This window comes from Chelmon rostratus, chromosome 9 (genome assembly GCF_017976325.1).
Source record: "Chelmon rostratus isolate fCheRos1 chromosome 9, fCheRos1.pri, whole genome shotgun sequence".
Lineage (NCBI taxonomy): Eukaryota > Metazoa > Chordata > Actinopteri > Chaetodontiformes > Chaetodontidae > Chelmon > Chelmon rostratus.
In genome coordinates this window covers 19,905,411-19,925,218 of record NC_055666.1, presented here as the reverse complement: position 1 = coordinate 19,925,218, position 19,808 = coordinate 19,905,411, and the positions used below count along the sequence as shown (strand labels likewise).

The window sequence follows — 19,808 nt, the reverse complement described above, 5'->3', positions numbered from 1 at the left end:
GTAAAGCATAATCTTGGGATTCCCATCAAATTCAGAAAAATCTAATGGTCATAGTTTGCATTTGTCCTGAGATGTAACGCTCAAAGGAGGAAATGTGCTGTACAATAAGAGGAACTGTTGGAGTTTCTGTTAACGCTTAAAGTATTTAATGACCATCGTTAGAAACATTTGTTGATAATGAGTCTCAGTATGAGCTCCAACACGCATATTCTGGCAATCTGCACACACATGGAGAGGGTACATGTTGTTGCAGCTATCGTCTGGAGGGCATGTTCATTGGCTCTTTAAGGCAATGGATACAGACAGCAGAACCACTCCAGTGGGCGATTCCATGCAAATGAACCAACATGAAATTCTGCTTGGTGTTGCTGTATCGCAGTGCTTTAGTCCCCCAGTCATTCGCTTATTCATCGCCAGTGGAGCAGCTCAAGGCCAGCTCATTGTCTGTGTTCAAGTATCAACTGACGTCCTGCAGGTGGCAAAAATTAAACCTCAGAGCAGTAATTTCCTCACAAAAATCTCAAGCGATTGCGACGCTGTTGCTCTCGTGTGCGAGCCGGTGGAAAGCTTCATGACTTTAACGCCGTATGTGTTTGTTTCAACTGCTGGTCCCTCGGCGAGCTGCTGGTGGTTAGTAAGCAGGTAAGGCGGAGGATTATCTCTCTCCTGGCCCTATCTGTGAGCTGATAGCAGATGGTTTGTTTGAGCTGGGGGAGAATATGGCTTTGATGAGAGACAACGGCATCAAAGCTGTCATTAAACACTCCCTCTAATCTGGAGCCACAATATACAAGAGGCTCTTAACAGTACTGGGACTTTGGGAGAAGTCACTTGAAGCTTGTGTTACACTCAGCCAGAGGAGAGGAGGAGGAGTGCATCCTCTGGCAGGTTGTCAATGTTTGACAGGTGACAGAAACTGGAGGTATTGCAACATGTCTCTGCGTTAATATGACCTGTTTTTTTCTACCTTAGGGATCATTTCGACGTTCCTGCACGTCCACCCGTTTGGAGCCAGCATCGAGTACATCTGTTCCTACCTGCAGCGTTTGGACACCAAGGTAACAGGCACGCACAACTCAAAACTTCCACTGTGGAGCAGATTAGCATAGCCGGGCTTCAGTATCACTTCAGATTACATGCACCCATAGAGACACAGTGTCGAGCCCCCCTACAGGGCTGACATATGGGCTTGTTGTATGCCAGGGTCTTGCTGTGTAGTTGAGACACAGCCCCTCAATGCCAGCAGTGCTCCTTAATGCTTTAACAGCCCTTCCAATAGAAACTGATGCTTTAGGAGAAAGTCTTGAGGTGAAGCCGAAGCATTTGCAAGGAATAGATTGACATTTTGGAAAGTGGTGTTGATATTCTCAGCCAACTCTCTGACAAAATGTCAAAGTATCCCTTTAAACAGCCAGGAGCTAGATTTAGGTTCTGTGATGTTTTTTCTTCTTTTTTTTTGTAATCTGACTGAGATTAAGATCTCTCGTTTTGTTAAGATCCAATGCTAACTAATCTCTTATCAAACCTTTTATCTCAAAATATTCTTTTTATTAGCAAGGACCAAAGGAAAACATGGGTAGAAGCTTTTTTTATCCGCCACTGTTTAACATGACAGACATCACTGTTGATAGATTAGAGCATCTGGAGATGATTAGCATTAAATTCTGTTTAAATGGCGTAAAGGAAAGGTTTGTTTGTTCTTTCGTTAATGTGCTCTCTGCAGCTGTTTGATCACTTCTGATCACCTTGTGGCAAATTAAATCTCCCAGTTGAACTTTGATTCACATTATATTAACTTTTTAATCTGAGAAACTAATAGTGAACCAGGACCCGTCAGTAATTGGAGTCAGCGGCTCTTAAAGTACAGTCGGCTACAGCTATTGATTGAACATTTATTAGGCTGCTTATAAACAGCAAAGAAAATGTCTAATTTCTAATAATTGGGTTCAATAATGAATTTTAATTGGACATAATGCTATCGAACCCCATCCCTAGACCTGAGTGTAGCAGAAAACCCATTCACAGAGAAAAAGACACACAACAAAAACAGTCAGTCACATAAAAGCACACACATAAACAGCATCAGAATTAATTCAACGTCTCTAAATGGACGTTTGGTTGGAAGCAGAACGCAAAATACTTCAAAAACTGTTTTGGAGGGAGCTTCTCTCACTTTCCCAATCTGAAATTTCACAGCTACATTCCAGCCATATCTGGCTAGTTGTGTGATTTCCCTTGATGCCGCAACATATTAAAACTAGATCCTTCATTCTGACACTTGAAGCCAAACACCACCCTCAATCCTCAGACACCCTTAGTTTTCACTCTGTCTGGCAAAGCACAGCTATTTCATCCCCGTCTTTCCGTGGCGGCATTTTAGACTCGTTATTGCTCTTCACTGCCGCTCACACGAGGCTTTCAAAATGCCAACTTTCAATGTCACCTCCAAAAGGTAGCACTAAGATTAATGGCCAGTCCTGCTCTCCGCCCAGAGGAGACCTTCAGAGAGAACAGCCGTTGTCACCACTCCCTTTGGAGTCGCAGCCGCTGACCAAACAGAAGACACGTTAGACTGAGACCGTCAGATTTCAGGCTACTTAAACATACTCATTTTTTGGAAGAATGAAATTGCCATCTGCAAAAACTTCGCCACTACGTCCACAAAGTCGCCCCAAGAAATGACTGTTCTCTGTAGCAACTCTTTGAACATGTTCATCACCACCCTGACTCATTCTTACACATGCAAAGAATAGAGTGTGACTGGCTTCTCTTATGCCTTTTGGGTTTTTTTGTCTAGTGTGTGTCAGTGTGTGTGTGTGTGTGTTTATGTGAGCGTACGCCCACGCTTGTCTGTCTGTGTGCGTATGAATTCGCCTGAGCTGTGTGTCGTTCACACACTGACTCTCCGCCACACACATGAAGAAGCCCACAGAGTTTTGTCGATATCACTGGCTAGACTCCCCAACAACAAGCCCAATCCCCCCTGCTTATCTAGAGGCTCCACACACAGCTCCATTGTCTGTAATGACACACCAGTCGTATCTCCATGATAGACCTTAATGCATCCTGACATCAGCACAGGGCTCGAACAATACTTGTTAAGGCAAGACATTGTGGCTCAACTGCAGCAGCTCGTACAGGAGATTTTGACAGCGTCACCTCAGGATTTCAATTGACTAATGATCCCCAGCCCACCCGAGTGGGGTGAGCCAGATTACACAGTGGCTGCTATGTCGTCACACTCTCGTTATAAATTCACTTACACTGTGATTCTGTGTTTGCAGTGGAGGTGTGAGGGTAGTGAGTGGAGTACAGAGGAGGTGAGGACTGTGTAAAAGAATAAAGTTTGCATGAGTCTAAAGTTAACTCATTGTTTGGCAAGAGCTGGTTAAAAGTGCCTTATTTCAGCAGCAAAAATAATGACGAAGCATTTTTCACAGCAACATGCCCTAAATATTATCTGCAAAGGGTGTGTTTATTTGGAAATTAACAAGGAGCTTGAGATGCAAGGCTTTTGGAAATCAATGAAATGAGTAATGCCTGCACAATGATTGCAAACCACACATTAATTTCAACTTTTCATCACAGTCAGATCTTATGGTTAAAATGTTATAAAAATTATTTCAGTGATGAACGATGATCCAACTGGGATCAAATGTTGTTGTTTGGAGTGTGCAGATGTCACTCTCTTCATACATTACTGAAGAAAATCCCCATGCACTTGAAGGCAGCAAACCAAAATCATGTTTGTGGCTTTGCAATTAAATTGTATGAACCATCTTAACACGCACACATTTCTGAAGTTGGAATGCTTCACATTTTCATATTATTACCTCCTTAACATTGGGCTGGTCTCGATCACAGAGGTAATAATAAAACAGGAGAAGTGATAAGTTAGAGTTAAATGCCACGACTGTTTGCACTGCCACTCCATTCAGCCGTCCTCACTTCTCATCCACAATAGAACTGACAGATTCATCTTCAGTCGTATAATATTAACATTTAAAAGCACTTTAAAGAATGAAAACAAATTACTGTAACAATTCCTCAAAAGTAATGGAAATGATAATGAGTTAATGAGAATATAGTTAAAAACTGTTATGATTTGAGAGGTCCTGGAGATAACAATTAGTTTTAAGTGGGGATTTGCTGTAAGAAAGGATATTGGCTTTGAAGATTCAAGACTCAAAGCTTTAATGTGATACACACTGTCCTCTCTGATTGCAATCTGTATAAAAGACATGCTTAAAAGCCAAAAATACACACAGGCCAGGGGTAAGAAAATCACTTTATCACTTAAAAATAAATATCACAGAACAATATTTGAGATTATGGGCCGCAGACAGCAAAGACACCCCTCAGTGAGCAGGTAAGATATTGGGATCACTAAAAGGGCTCTCCAGAGTATGTCACACTGCGTTTAGGCTCATACAGGGTTAAAACAAATTCATACATATAGGCAGGGGTCTGACCATGCAAAGCTTCAAATCATTAAAATCTTAAAAATGAATTGACAGGCAGCCAGTGACTGATAGGAGGGCTCGGGTAATGTGGTTCCTTCTCTTGGAGCGTGAAGAAGTCCAGTGGCAAGGCTCTTCATTAGCTGTAGTAGCTGATATTTCAGAGCACGTTGTTATAATCAAGCCTGGAGGAGATATAAGCATGACTGATCCTCCCTCTGGGGCAACAACTAAAAGACCTGAACTTAGTAATGCGTCCTAGCTGAATAAAACACAATTGCACTACTTCAGCTGCATGAACATGAAGCAGGATATGACAGCTGTGGAAAAAAAACTTGAACATTATGGCCTTCAGGGTCCACATTTGTTGATCGGCTATCCAAACTGGACATTAAATAATTGACAGTGCGAGTGCTGCGGCCGTGAAGAGGAGTTGCAGAGATATTTGACTTGTAATCGTTCAACCGGTAAAATGTCAGTCATCTTGGAGGGAGATGACATAATGCAGCACATATTTATGAAATCAGGCTCTACTTTGTCATAGAGCTGTCATTCTCATTACAGTGAAGGTCCGCTTTGTGTCTGTAGATAATATGTCCCAATGGTGGGGGTATGAAAGAGAATTATAAGGGACCCAAGCTAGAGCCTTGTGGAACCCCATATGAGTGACCCATTTTGTTAAGTACGAACTGTGATCTTGTATGACATCACTAATGCCGTCAAGATTACTCAGCAGTTGGATGAAATATAAAGGATAAATAAGACTGAATGAAACACTGTGTCAGCGGCGAGCAACAAATCACTGGTGTATGACTGTGTGCCGTCTTCCCTTTGTTCTTTATCTAATCCTGGTCTGATATGTGTGTATCTGCAGATCAACCCCGGTGAGGTGGAGGCTCTTCTTTCTCGGCTGCCCTGCACCTTCAGACAGGAGCTGACTGGCGTCGGAGCCAGTCTGGAGAAACGCTGGAACTTCTGCGGCTTCCAGGGCATCAAGAGCACATAGACTCTGCTGGCGAAGACGCTGGGACATGAAAGAGACGACAGGCGGACGAGGCAACACAGGGACACTGTAAAGATGTGAACAACGCAGTATAAAGCCCACAAGTATCAAAGACTGGACTGTACCTGACTGTGCAAGGACAAAGAGGACAAAGAGGACAGATGTCAGATCAGGACGGAATGTTACATGAACATTTCAGGGACTCTGTGAAGGCGGCAGAGACGTGAAAAAACACATTTTCCATGGCTACAGGAATGTTGACTCCAAATGACAGTGACAGAGTCTTCATGAGCTTCTACTCTCAGTTTCTCAGTGTCTGCAAAATATTTTTAGACATAATGACTCTCTGGGAGTCACAGAAGAGCACCGATTCCTGCAGTCACTGGATTATTATGTAGTTATTGCCCACATGGGCAGGGCATTGTACTTTCAGAGCCTGCAGTTGGCTCTGTGTGGTGTCGGTGTGGGCCAGGACTACAGGGCTAACCAAGGAGGATTATCAGGGTCTAACTGAACACTCCACACCTCCAAACCCTTCGGCCTCCCTCTCTTCTCTTTTTGCTGTTCCCGGTTTGTAACATAGATCAAAATGGATATATTTCTTCATTTTCTGTAAAGGCTGTTAACAGTTGCATAGAATCATTTGTTGTAATACACTGTAAATGCTTGGATGATATTTTTGAGTATAAAAAGACGTTTTCAGTATATAAAAACGGGTTCATTTTTTTCTTTTTATATCTGATGCTCGGAGAGGCTCGCTGTGAAATGACTGTGTGTGTGATTCTGGTGCAGTTGTACAAATATTTTTAAACCAACCAGTCCTGAGAGACACGCAGACACACCTGCACAAGACAAGTTGTCTCCGTCTAAGTTTGTGCCCGTACTGACTTGAAGGGCATTATTTCTTCTGATGTCTCCCTTTTCTGTTCTTACAGTAGCTGTACTGGTTTTAGAAGCTTACAAAAGGGTATTTGTGTCTTTGTATGTCTTTCAAAGGCCAATTAAACCTGGCTCTCAGCCTGGCTAAAGACATAGCACGGCAGCATCACACTTAACTTGGAAACACACCTGGGGGATCATGTTAATGATGTTTAATTGGTGAGGCAGTTGGTGTGTGCTGTTGCTGCCGTGGTGCATACGCAAAATATTTGTGTGTGTGTTTGTGTGCTACTTGCCTGGATCCATATATTAAGTGGTTATACAACACTCCACAGAGGGGAGTTTTCTTCTCCATCTTCGCCAGATAGAGAGCTCTCGCCGCCAGGACTGAAGTTTTCTCCCAAAAGCCCAGTCAAGCGTTCTTAATGCTCCTCCACTGGGCTATTTGGTGGCATGCTCTCTTCCCCCGCTGCTCTGAGAAACAAAGGTTTATTATTACACATGATTTGCTCTCATCGGCCTCCTCCATCTCCTACGGGCATTGCATTTGAAAAATTAGCGTTCATGCTCTTGTCAGCATACTAGTCCTTGTACCTGAATTAATAATGTGGAATGAGTGTGTTTTGCCTACGAGCTCCTACAAGGCTTTCCTACCTCGTCCATGTATCCATTATTAACAGAACTGGTTTGAAAGACAAGAGGGTTTCATGGATGAAACATAAACTGTCTGTCGTAGGAGTGGAGTTGTTTGCATGTTAAATACAGTATGCAACCTCCAACCCACTTATTCAAGCTTCTGTCAAGCGTGATTAGGAGGAGAGTGAGTGCTGGTTCTGTAATGTAGTGCATGATTTTTTTATATGTAGTCATAGCAATGTCTAAGAGCGAAGCTCAGGCCTTCCTCTCTCGCCTTATCAGGCATTTTCTAGTTAGTTCTTATGATGATGACGATGTTACTGATAGATGAGGAACTGCACATCCCTTCTTTTCAGAATCTGCCAGCCTGATGGCACATTTGGGATCATGAGAGATGTTGCCTGTGCAGAGTCGTGCATCACTACACTTCCTCTCCACATTATAAGACTTGATCTCTGCAGAAGATCCCTGATGACAAACTGTAGCACACCTCACACCAAACCTCTCCTCTCTCACTCGTTCTCTCTTGCTCTCCCAACATAAACAAAACACTAACGTGGTGCAGTCTTTTCTTTTCAGAAGCTGCTTTCTGTCTAGCGTTTCCTCCCAACTGAGTTGCCATTCCTACGCTCTAATTTACTGGAGATACTCACAATTTATCTCTTTTACAGCTGTTTGTGTGAGTGAGCGTGCACGCACAAATATGCTTGTGATTTTGCATCGAGTTCTCAGGCATCACACAAGGAGGTAAACACAGACTAATTAAATCCAGCAGCAGTCCCTTGTGAATGTCGCTCTCCATTCACTGTTGTCTCCTCATTGCTGTGACACAGCGAGGAGCCTCCTCATTAATTCAATTCAAGGTGTACGCAAGCCGAAGCTATTCAAGGGTGTGATTTACCTCACCAGCAGTGACGATGCCGCAGGATGACTCCCACCTATGATGTCTCTGGGAGAGATGTTTGAAGATGTCCTTGGGCGTCTGCTGATGTTAAGCTTTCGCAAATACTGAGCCTGAATTTAAAATTGAGGGGCATTAGTGTCATTCTAGAAGGATTTCTTAAAATGAGTTCCCAAATCCATTTACACACACTCACATCACGTTTAAGATATAATTGGACGTGAGGAGATAAGCAGGTTCTTTTGGGTGATATCATGATGCTTGAGATACCCTTAATTACCTTTTCCTCTCATGTTGCTTCCTGAAGGCATCCCCATCTACTTAATTATGATTATGGCCTCCCTTGAGTGAGCAGGTAAGAGGATGCTGGCTGAGTATGCAACGCATGTGGTCCTAAATAAGATAATCACCCCAGAAAGTGGATTTAAAAAACAAGAGTGGCGTCACTTCTAGGTGTGTCCTCGTTGGTCTTTGACAAACAGGTTTGCGAGAGTTTGGACACTGACAGACCGGCATCTCACAGAGCACTGGACTGCTGTTTTGTCACCAGATATATCACCACATATCCAGATCTTAACTAGCTCAAAAAGCTCATTGACACAAGGCGGTGAGTCAACAGCTCCTCCTATTGAGCGCTACTGCAGCTACACATTGCACTACATTGTTTGCAGCCAGTGGGCCAGCACCAGGGGGGTTGTGCACTGACAGCCGTGTCTGGCCACAACGCTGGGGGACATGTTCATGTGGGTTTCTTTCTTAAGAAAAGCTCCATGGTCCTCATTAATTTATGTATGCATAAAAGCTCCTAAAATGTACTCCATTTCCAGGCTGCCAGTGCTGCAGCACAGACATGCAGCACAGCTCCAGAAACACTTGCCTGCAGGCACTTGGAATGACATCTTAGAAACCAAACTATGGAATATTAAAACTAGAACTAAAGAGATTTCTATTTTTTTTTGAGGATTATTAGTTTGGCAGGTAGCAAATCATGCTTTGTACAATGTTTTTTGTTTACTGTGTTTCGGTATGCACGGAGAATTGCATGCACTTTTAGCCTGAATGAATGGCAAGTGTTGGAATAATTGCTTTACACTGCTCTCTTGGGTGTCTGGGCACAGGATATTGAGATGCGGGTTTCACGGGAGTATGACACATAATGCATCTCCATGTTTCCACCCAATCTCTGTCTCCTTCCTTCTCTCCCCCATGCATACATCTTCATACAACGTAGGAAAGCACAGCAGTGTATGCCCATAAGGTATTTGCACCCACTTAGCAGGCTCTGCCACATCAAATGCCCAGACCCGACAGGTGAGAGGAAGGGGATGGAGGGGAATCATTAGAGGACGGATTAGCAGTCTCTCTCTGTACCTCGGGAAATGTATTCATTGGCTCCCTCGAAATCCTTGTCGTTTAAGGCTGTTCACTGGTAAGAAAATGTCTTGGCCAAAGATGCTCCTGCTGTTTGGTCCTGAACTGGTATTTTTGGCCCATTAGCTGGTGAAAACCAGTGGGCCTGATCACTGTGTTTGATCTTAAATGCCAGCACAGTGAGGCTCATGCCAGGTTAGATGGGATAGTGAAACTCTCTCCTAATGAGCGATGGCCACTCTTCACGCTGTTATGAATCGAGTGACCTTTACCAAAGAAGAATTGCTTTGCACTGACAGCAATTATCTTCACAGTGGAAAGTTATTTGAGAAAAGTTTATTTTTAGACATGTGAGGTGGTTTGGTTGCCACCAGCTCTTTAACATGTTCTCAAAGTATTTTAAGTATTTATAATGATTGGCAGCAAACTGCAAACACCTGAAGGCCTACAGGGAGGCCAGGCTCCATAGGAGGTTGAGAGGGAGTACTGTGTGCCTGAGCCCAAAGGGACGGCACATTCACGCTTACAAAACCAGGTTTGTGTCCATGAAGTACATACAGGAGGTAATAGGAGTGGACAATATAAATAAAAAGGTAGAAAGAGTCTAAAATGTTTATCTACATGAGGCCTGAATAGAAATAGATCTGGTGATGACTTGCTATCAGATGAAACCTTTTCCCAGAGTTACACCTTCACCTCAGGATAGATGGTTGAGACTGGGACCAGAATTTTTGGATGAGCCTTGAGGACCGGTCCTGGACTCTGAGTCACACAGAGGGGCTGGAACTGATGAACAATGGAGATGGAGGAGAAACAGGTGAGGTGCATCAAAGCAGCACTGAAATGAAAAGTTTAAACAGTAACAAGATGATAGGTCGTCAGAGGTTGTGGTGAAATCAGATTGCTTGAAGTAAACAATGACAATCAGCTGTCTGAGTTAACAATATGGGGAATATGCATATATATATATATATATATGTAAAGGGAAGAGCAATGGTTGAGCTTTATCTCACACAAGTTCACCTGCATTACAGCCATGTTATTGTGTTTAGCTGCTGCACTCCTTCTGGCCAATCAAACTTGACTCTAGTCTAAACAAATTCCCTCAAATATTCCTCATAAATCACTTCTATATTTACTGACTGCAAGTTAACCTGTATAAACATCGTCAAAAGGTCTTACTGTATGATGTGTAGAAATGGATGCATTTAGTGAACTGTCATCTCACTGGGTCAGGAAATTATGCTATGCCATGTATTTTTACAATTATAAACCAGTATATTTACTCAATTGCTGTACTTAACTACAAATATGAGGTACTTAAGTCTTTTCTTTTCATGTCACTGTTCTTTTACATTTCAAATGGAAATATTGCTATATTATATATAATACTTTGACAGTCACAGGGACTTCATAGTTTGCAAATTACTCTGAGTATCTTATATTTTCCTGATGATTACTTTTACTCAAGCAACAAAGTATTTTTACAGAGCAGTTTAAGTGTGTTATTTTATAAATACAGCAGCAATAATCCTCCACCCTACTGCTTGTTAGAAGACACAGTGGAAGAGTCGTTGTCCAGGAAACGGCGTCTCTGGCATATTGATAACCGACATACACAAAATTATATCTATTTGCTCTTAATCAATACTCACTTTGTAGTAAACATTGAACTATTATCCATGTCTCCATGTTATTAGAACTATTGGGCTAGTTTTCGAGAGGTTTACTAATAAATATGTTTGCGCATTTATGTCTGATACAAGCAGCGCAGTGTCGGTTACCATGGTGACCTACCTCATTTAAAAGAGGCGCCCTCTAGCTGGCCACATTATGCTAGTCGAGTTAGCCAAATTAGCTCCCAAGATAACAGTCAAGCCTGGATTGATGGGGTCTGCTGGACGTGTGAGTTGGAAGTTATTTGCTGTAACTGTTTGCTGTGGCAGATTTATAGGGTGATAATGCTTGTGCCTTCATGTGAGGTCAGGTGTTCACAGTGACATTTTCTGAATGGTTGTGACGCTAACATGCTGCTACATTAGCGCTATGCTCATGTTTTCAAAAATGTCAGAGGCCGTACTTTTTCTTTTCTTTTTTTTTTCACCAAATGGCTTCAGATGTGGTAAAACAGATCTTTAAGGCTAACATTCAATGTAGTTTAATGACTCTGGTGAACTTTTAATCTAGCACTTATGTTAGATGTTGAAGTTAGTAATGGGAAATTATGTTTAAACTTGTGTCCCTCACAGGATGAATTCTAATAATTCGGTGATCCCATGACTTTTAATTTAGCAATTTAAGACAAACTTTAGTTTTGTCTAATACTTTGGTTTATGACTAAATACCTTTGCCTGTGCTAGCATGCTACACTTGAAGGGAAGTTTTTATTTTTGTCCATTAGGCTTCCTCACTCAGTGTTGTCATGAATTAAAGCACTTCAACACCAGGCATATCCTGTAATCTTCTTCATGTTGAAGATACATTACTATCTTAACATTCATTTTCGGCCTTCGGTGTGCCCATTGGTTGTTTCTGATTTCTTCTGACGTCTCGAGGTGAAAAACAATTGACGTAACTTTAACATGTCATAACCAGCAAAGTAAATCAACATTCAGCTTTAAATTGTCTTTTGATGCAATCTGGATTATTCTGTGGTCTGATGGGCATTTCTATAACCCTTTGCCCATAAATCTCCTTCCAACCATCATATAACAGTGGTGACTGCCCATGTTAATCACCATGCATAATAACTGTGAAAAATCCTTAATTAATGAAAATATACATAATATAGTTCCCATAAAATATGAGGATGCTTTCTAACTGCAGTTACCCTGGATGAACCACAGAGTTGAATATGTCAGTGTCATTAAAACTGCATCAGTCTTCAGTTAATGTCTTTTGATTCCTTGCTGCACAGCTTGATCAAGATCCCAGGGATACATTCTAGCAAAATCAACAGTGACAGCCCCTGAGCGTTCACTCAATGCATGACTGACCCCCTATTAAACCTGATTGATTGTCAACTTGTGAGCTCTGTTCCCCAAGTTACCGTCAGAGTTTTTGTAGTTCCTCCAAAGAAGCAGCCGCATCTTAAACAAGAGGCTCAGATTAGGTTTGACTATGACGTAAAAACTTAAGTTCAAACCTGCTCATTGGAAGGAGTGCTGAAGCAATCAATAAGGGCTGCAACTAACCTAACTAATTATATTCTTGAATAATCTATTAGTTGTTTGGTCTTTAAAATGTCAGAAAATGGTGAAAAATGTTGATCAGTGTTTCCCAAAACCCAAGATGTCATCCTCAAGAATAGTTTTCAGGGGGGCAGTGCCAGAGAGGAGGATGCTGCCCAAGTTAAGTGTCATTCTGGACAATGTTTCCCACCCATTCCATGACTTGTAGGACGAGCAGAGGAGTTCATCCAGTGCGAGGCTCACCCCCTCGAGATGCACTATAGAACGCCACAGGAAGTCATTTCTGCCTGCGGCCATCAAACTTTTTAACTCCTCCCTCTGAGTGTCAGTCATCCTGAGTCAGTAGACTGGCCTCCTGGACTTACTGTTTCACCCCCCTCAGTGGCATTACTGTACGACCTCACAATTATAATAATGTCATCAACATATGCAATAATACACCAGGGCTGTGCAATAACCCAGTGTATGTTATTTATTCTGCATAAGTTTATACCGCGTTATTCTACTCGTACTACTATTATCATCGTCATCATTATTATTATTGTTATTATTATTTGATGTAGAATGTTTGACAACAGATATATTTCTATATAAATGGCCACTATTTATTGTTGCATGTTACACATAGTTTACATATTCACATTTACATATTTCATATTATTTACTATTGGTTTTATTGGTTTATTTATATTGTTGTATAATGTACATATTTTTACATATTTTTACATTGTTGAAGACATTCTTATTTCCTTCTCTATTATTATAACTGTTGGGGGCAACAGAAACTGACCCAGTTTCCCCTCTGGGATCATTAAGTATTCTGAGTCTGATTCAACTATCTTGCTTTGTCCACAATCCAAAGATATTTCGTTCACTGTTTTAGAGGAGTGAAAAAAATAGAAAGAAAGATCACTGTCCCTTGTTTCTCAAATGTGAATATATGATGTTTTTGGGTTTTTTGTCTTCTGTACCATGAATGTCTTTGGGCGCCGGACTGTTGGATGGACAAAATAAGCTTTTTAACTATTTTCTGACATTTTATAGGCAAAACAATAATTTTTTTTCAATTTCACAAAATTTTCAGAAAATAATCGGTAGAATGCAACCCCAATTCCAATGTTGGGATGCTTCGCTAAACCAGAACTTGATAATTTGCTGCTTTTGACTTTTTTGTAAATATCTGCTTATTCTGAATTTGATGCAACAACAGGTTTTAAACAAGTTGGGACAGGAGCAACTAAAGACTGAGAAAGCTGTGAAATGTTCCAAAAACACCTGTTTGGATCATTCCACAGGTAAACAGGTTGATTGGTAACAGGTGATCGTATCATGATTGGGTATGAAAGGAGCATCCTGGAAAGGCTCAGTCGTTCACAAGCAAGGATGGAGTGAGGTTCACCACTTTGTGAACACATGATTGGATAAAAGATGTTACTACATGGGCTCAGGAACACTTAAAACTGTTGTATGTTATGTTTTACACAGCATTTTTGAAATCAGGGTTGTAATCAATAATTATAAGTCTGTGTCACTGTACTTAATTGTGTCCCTCGGTTTGCCTTTTTAGCTGCAGAGCCTGTCTGGTAACAGATATCATTGTCCAGCGAAGTGACAGCAATGACAATTTCCTCAAAGGTGTGTTCATGAGACAGGGTTGTTTCTGACATGGTACACATAGAAAATACATGACACTCAGCTGCAGTTTATATCTGCAGAAAAAACAAAGACAGGAGGGAAAATCTTGAAACTAAACTACACACAACAGCACCAAAAAAGACGATTAATTCTGAGAAAAAGAGCCCTGAGTCATGGGAAAGCATAGTTGTCTGTTTGGATGGCACATACTTGCTAATGCAGAACAAGCCTGTTTTGAACTTTCACCCAGGTGCCTCAGTCAGCTTTTATAAGTCCGTCCCAATGCATTGATTACAAATGTGGAGTTGCACATTGCATGGTTAATGCAACTATCTCCATGTTAGTTTTAGTCCAATTTCCTTGCGCACCCAAAGCCTGCAACATGTCCACCACTTTCTTCAGTTGCATTATGTAAATAACAAGAAACCTGCATTCTAATAAATGCCAAGTAATTAGAATGTGCAATGCTACTGACTGATTTATGAATATTAATAGAATCTGACAACTCTCCACAAAGAAACAAACAAGCTGTGCTCCACATTTATCAGCTGGAACATTTAAGGTGTCATCAAGGGAGAATGAATTTGCAAAGAACAGTGAGCTTTCCTATTAAATACAGCTAGCAAACAGCTATTGGCAGTGTACCTTGCATATATTTAACTGTTTGGTGATGTGTTTTTCTTACTCATTTGGATATCTGGTAGCCAGCGTAATGTCATGTCGACATATTTTCAGTGCAGCTACACTAGAGTTTAATAGAAGAAATTTTCCCAGCCAGCCATCTAAAACATCAGAGGGTTTTTTTGTCTGTTAGAATCAGAGCAGGGTCCTTTTTCTAGGCTCAACATTTTGCACCCATATTCAACAATCACTGTCATAGAAGAGGCAGAGAAACCAATTTATCTCGGACAGTAGCCTGAATAGGCAATAAATAGTGGAAATGTCTTCCCTACAGCAAGGTTCACAGCATGGTGAGGGACCATATGAAGATGTTATGTGTGGACTAAGCAAAGGTGAACGGCGAAAAATTCCAAATGCAGCTGTGAAAAGACCATGTCAAAAACTCAAGTCTGCACTGTGTAAATTTCAGGTGTGGAGCTGAAGAATGAGGAGTCATTCCCGCCTTCGATCCACTCCTAAAAATATACTGTGTGCACATAAACCTTTCTCAGAACATGTCTGTCAGTGACACACCAGCCCCTCTCAGATTCCATTTCATTATTGCATTATTTCGTTTTTCAACACAAACTTTTACACAACCTATAAGCTGCAGTCTTTCAACTGTCAGTCTGAAACAACATAATACACATTCCATGACCAAAAAACAGCAAAAGAAAAAGGATTATATTACCTGCCCTCACTGTACAGCATGAATGGTCTGCCACACATGTTATGCCAGTGTGCCTCACTGCACACATTAGAACACACACGTACACAATCAGTTACAAAATACTAAACAGAAATATTATTCGTTCAGTATTCTTCATGTTATTATTTTTAATAAAAAACTGAGCTATAGTTGAGCAGCATTTTTAGTGATTGCCCAGTGAATTCAACAGTTTGACTCCACTCACTGAAATACACATCTGTTGTAATGTTGTACATGCATACTGAGTTTTAAAATCAAATTTCCTTGATATGGTTTTAGCAGAAACAATCTAATTAGTTTTTGAATTGAACTAAATTTGTCACTTTTTATTACCCATGACTTGATAAACAGTGTGTTGGTATGTTCCTTTAAATCCTCCTTACTGATCATTCATATTGCTCTGTTCTGTATTATATATAGTGACTTTATATTAGTTATATATATATGTTGTGAAATAAGTGGGAGGTACAATAAATATGAACTATGTGAGGTTTCTAAGAGGACACGTAGTCTATAATTACACCTGAAATTTGATTTGATTGATCAATTTTAACTCTATTATGGATTTAGATTTACTCAAATTTAATGTTAATTTCTTTGCAAACTCAAACCACATCTTAAGCTTACACATTTCACTTTCATTATTATCTAAAGCATTTTTTAAATCATCTACAGAAAAAAAACTATTTGTATTGTCTGCAAACAAAAGCAGCTCCAATATTTTTGATACTTGACAAATATTAATACATAAAATGGAAGGTTTTGGACCCAATACTGACCTTTGTGGGACTCCACGTTTAACTTTAATTACATAAAGATTTAACGCCAAAGAGCTACACATTGTTGTCTGCTTTCCACACAATTACTTAACCATTTGTGAACTGTGCCTCTAATGCCATCGCCTGTACTGATTCACTTTACAGTTTGTTCTTAAATATAATTAATTAACACACTCTTGTTTATGTCCATTTTCATAAAGCATGGTGACCCTCGCTATTTTCATTTCATGTCATATCTGGAAAAATACCAATTTGAAATGATAACTTCCAAATGTAGCTAACAGGTTTAATAATGCAGTTAATAGTCTCATATCCCATCACAGTCAGCCTTTGCTTTTCTTCTGAATAAGCTTGTAGAATCTCGTGTTCACTTACATGTTCAAGACATTTTGTCTGCAGTATTTTACTCCGTCCAGTCCCACATAAATACTGTACATCATGTGCTTCAATAGACTTCACAAGATTGGGCCAAACTCATCCAATTTTTTTTCAGCACCACAAACAAAATAATGGGGAAAAGTAGTGGGCAGGAAATTATTCTTTATCACATCATTTTCAATTTTTCATGGAGCCATCATGCTATTTTCATTTTCCCTCAACTTTTTAGTATAATATTCGTTCATAGCTTGTCTCATTTTCACTATTTTTCTGCCTTGTATTTCCTTTCAGTGCTCTTAGTTCTATATTCCATTAAATCTCTAAATAATAATTTTCTCACACGCTTTTTGCAACCCCTTTGATATCCGAAGCTTTTTAGCTCTAACTCTGTGTCCTATCACACACATTACAGGATAATTCTAGACATTCAGCGATGAGTTTAATTTCAAACATGTACCACGTGCACTATTCACCTCCTCGACATACACTCCATTCCAACCCTTATCTAAAAAAAGGTTATTTCTGAACTTATTTATCAGCTCATCTGTTCTTAACCTTTTCACTTCCTTATCTTTCTAAAGTTGACAATCATGCACACTGTAATTGATCACCTGTAACATTTATTAGTATAGCTCTCCACTCTCCACTATTTGCAGCCTAAATCATGTAATGCTGGGAGAAAAGAAAAAGTTGTGTGATTGTGCTGTGCTCCAGACTCAACTACGCTCAGCAGCTATCATAGAAGTCCCAGGAGGCTGATAGCAAAGTCCAGATTCAGAGCATCGATTGCAGAACTTCAGCAAATTTCCCAGCTCAGTAAAGTGAGACCCTGTCAATGATTTTCTTCACTATTTCATGTGTTGCTTTTTTCTGTCTCTCAGCGGTGCAGAGAAGGCTGCCAGCGAGATTGCATCGCTGTATTAAGTCGTTCGGATACTGCAAGAAAAGAGTCTAAAAGTGGTTGAAATTCTCTTTTTTATTAGCTGACAACTATGCAGCAACTGCTGGATGTAATTATTTAGTGGAGTGTCTTTCTTATCAAACCCTAAAGTCCAAATTCATGATCGAGCACACCTCTTTGAACAAAGCCTGTACCAGCAGCATGAGTTATCATATCGATAAGCGCTTTCCTCACCAATACATCTTTGAAATTCAATTTGGTTTTATTTCATTACAAGTAGAAATACAGCCTCAGCAGGTTTGTGCCTGTCTAAAGGTCTTTAACATGTATAGTTCAGCTAAATATAATGGCCAAAGAGATTTGATTAAGCACAGACTGAAGTACTCCTGAACTGCAAACATGCCCACACTGACAAGACACTTAATTGTGTTGGTCACAGCGAATGTTGCACCTCCCGAGGAAGTGTTATTATCAATGACAGTGATGCTAACAGTAGAAAATGTTGATTTGAATCAGTGTATTAGCTGCTGAAAATATTGTGAATTTGTTGCATGCACATGTGTAAATGTAGGTCACCCTCTGCAGAGGTGGACTAGCATTCCACTCCCTGGTGGACAGCGTTCTGTCTCCCCGTTCTGTCATTTTGACCTGTAACTCTCCCATTTCCTGGCGTCCTTTTTTAAAATTTCAGCATGGCAAATCAGCAGCATTTTCATGTGTTTTAAAGCCGTTCTTTACTTTTCAAAAACGCAGAATCAGTCATCTCAGACAGGAGGCTTATCCAATTGAAAGCAATTTGGCACTAAAGACGAAGAAAGATGGAAGTGAGTCTGTCTCTTTGCATTGTTTTGCCCAATTATGATCAAAACCGCTCATGAGATAAACAAGCCATCCCTGTAACTCTTAGCACGCTTGCAACAAAACCCTCTAGTGCCATCATCAGGCCAGTGTTGACTGAAGACCCGTTTCACTTCCTGAAACTTTTTTGGCCAGTCTAAGAAATGTACCACTATTTTCCCTCACTGACATGTCGGCCTGTTACTCCTGACACTTCTTAAGTTTCATCTGTCTTTCTTCTATGTGATATCATTTTAGTCAAAGTTTAAAGGACATTTGCAGATGTTCACACATACTCCACCATTCTGCAATGGGATATCTTCTATAAAACAACAGCATGGTCAGAATTTACATGTTTCAGCTCCTTTTATCCTAATTTCATCATCACCAGACTTCAGGCTCAAATCCATCTTTCTTAAATGCCAAATTGTGTTACTGCCTTTGCGTTTATTTTTATTTAATTGGGCAATTGCGCCCACGTTGCCTCAGGGAGAAACATCCACCCAAACCCCAGATGCAATATGGAAGGCCGTGTCTTCATTGCTGCTGCACTTTGCCTGCCTTTTTTCAGGATTTCTTTATTGTTGCTGTGGTGCTGACTCCGTAACATGTATAATAATTGCTGTTGCTCATGAATCACAAGGTAAACATTAAAAAAAATTACAAGTTTTTCATAGCAGTGAGTGAATGGCTGGAAACATTCCAGCATTTCAGAGACTCATATCTCCACAAACCTTTCTCCAATAATGAAAAATTGCTCATTGTGTAAACAAGCCGCGTTCTACATGTGTGCAGTGCACTAAGCTGGGTGCATTTTTGCTTGCTGCAAAGTTGTGGCTGTACTGTTGTTTTGGATTAGCTTTATGCTGAATGCTGTTGTGCTGTGCACAGCTGAGGCGTATAAATTGCCATTGCTTGACTGTTTTGGCCCATTAGGAGGTCTCAGTGTAGCTGTTATTTGTATAGCCAGCTGGGCTTAAGGTCTGTATCAACTGCATGAGGACAACTTCAAATCATTGCAAAGAGAATTCACAATTTATTTGGCAGATATTTCTTCAGTCTAACTCCTTAAGCTCCTGTCAACAGAGTAAACAAAGAGTAGTTAAGATGTTGAAACTCTCATAGCCAGTGACACTTATTTATGACCTATCAATTATGAGTCCTTATCCTACGGAGCATAAGCTGTGCCAACAGAGATATGGAATTGCATGTTAACATTTGGACTACTCTAAATTAGTATTTAAAAATGGGTTTTCTTAAATGTAAACATGGGTGCAGATGATGATAAGAGTGAAGGAGGTTCCTCAGTTGTACGGGCACAGAGGCACATTCATTAAAATATGACACAATATGCGCAACATTCATTTAGATAACGTGACTTTTAGACAGACATGCACATGGATTGGTGCAATGTGCAGGATTCTATTTAAGTGACATGCTAATACAAGGACACCCACTGTCAGCCACA

At 40.4% G+C, this 19,808-nt stretch overlaps 1 protein-coding gene across 3 annotated transcripts in view; it reads left to right on the top strand.

Annotated features, from left to right (window-relative positions):
• enox2 (ecto-NOX disulfide-thiol exchanger 2) overlaps positions 1-6,159 on the top strand; it is a 171,844-nt gene extending 165,685 nt beyond the window's left edge. For all 3 annotated transcript variants that reach the window (XM_041943807.1, XM_041943805.1, XM_041943806.1), the window contains 2 exons: positions 973-1,058; positions 5,335-6,159. In XM_041943807.1, coding sequence (XP_041799741.1) covers positions 973-1,058; positions 5,335-5,466 — 218 coding nt within the window. In that variant the 3' untranslated portion in view covers positions 5,467-6,159. The remainder of the gene's footprint in view (positions 1-972; positions 1,059-5,334) is intronic.
• Positions 6,160-19,808: the final 13,649 nt, after the last annotated feature.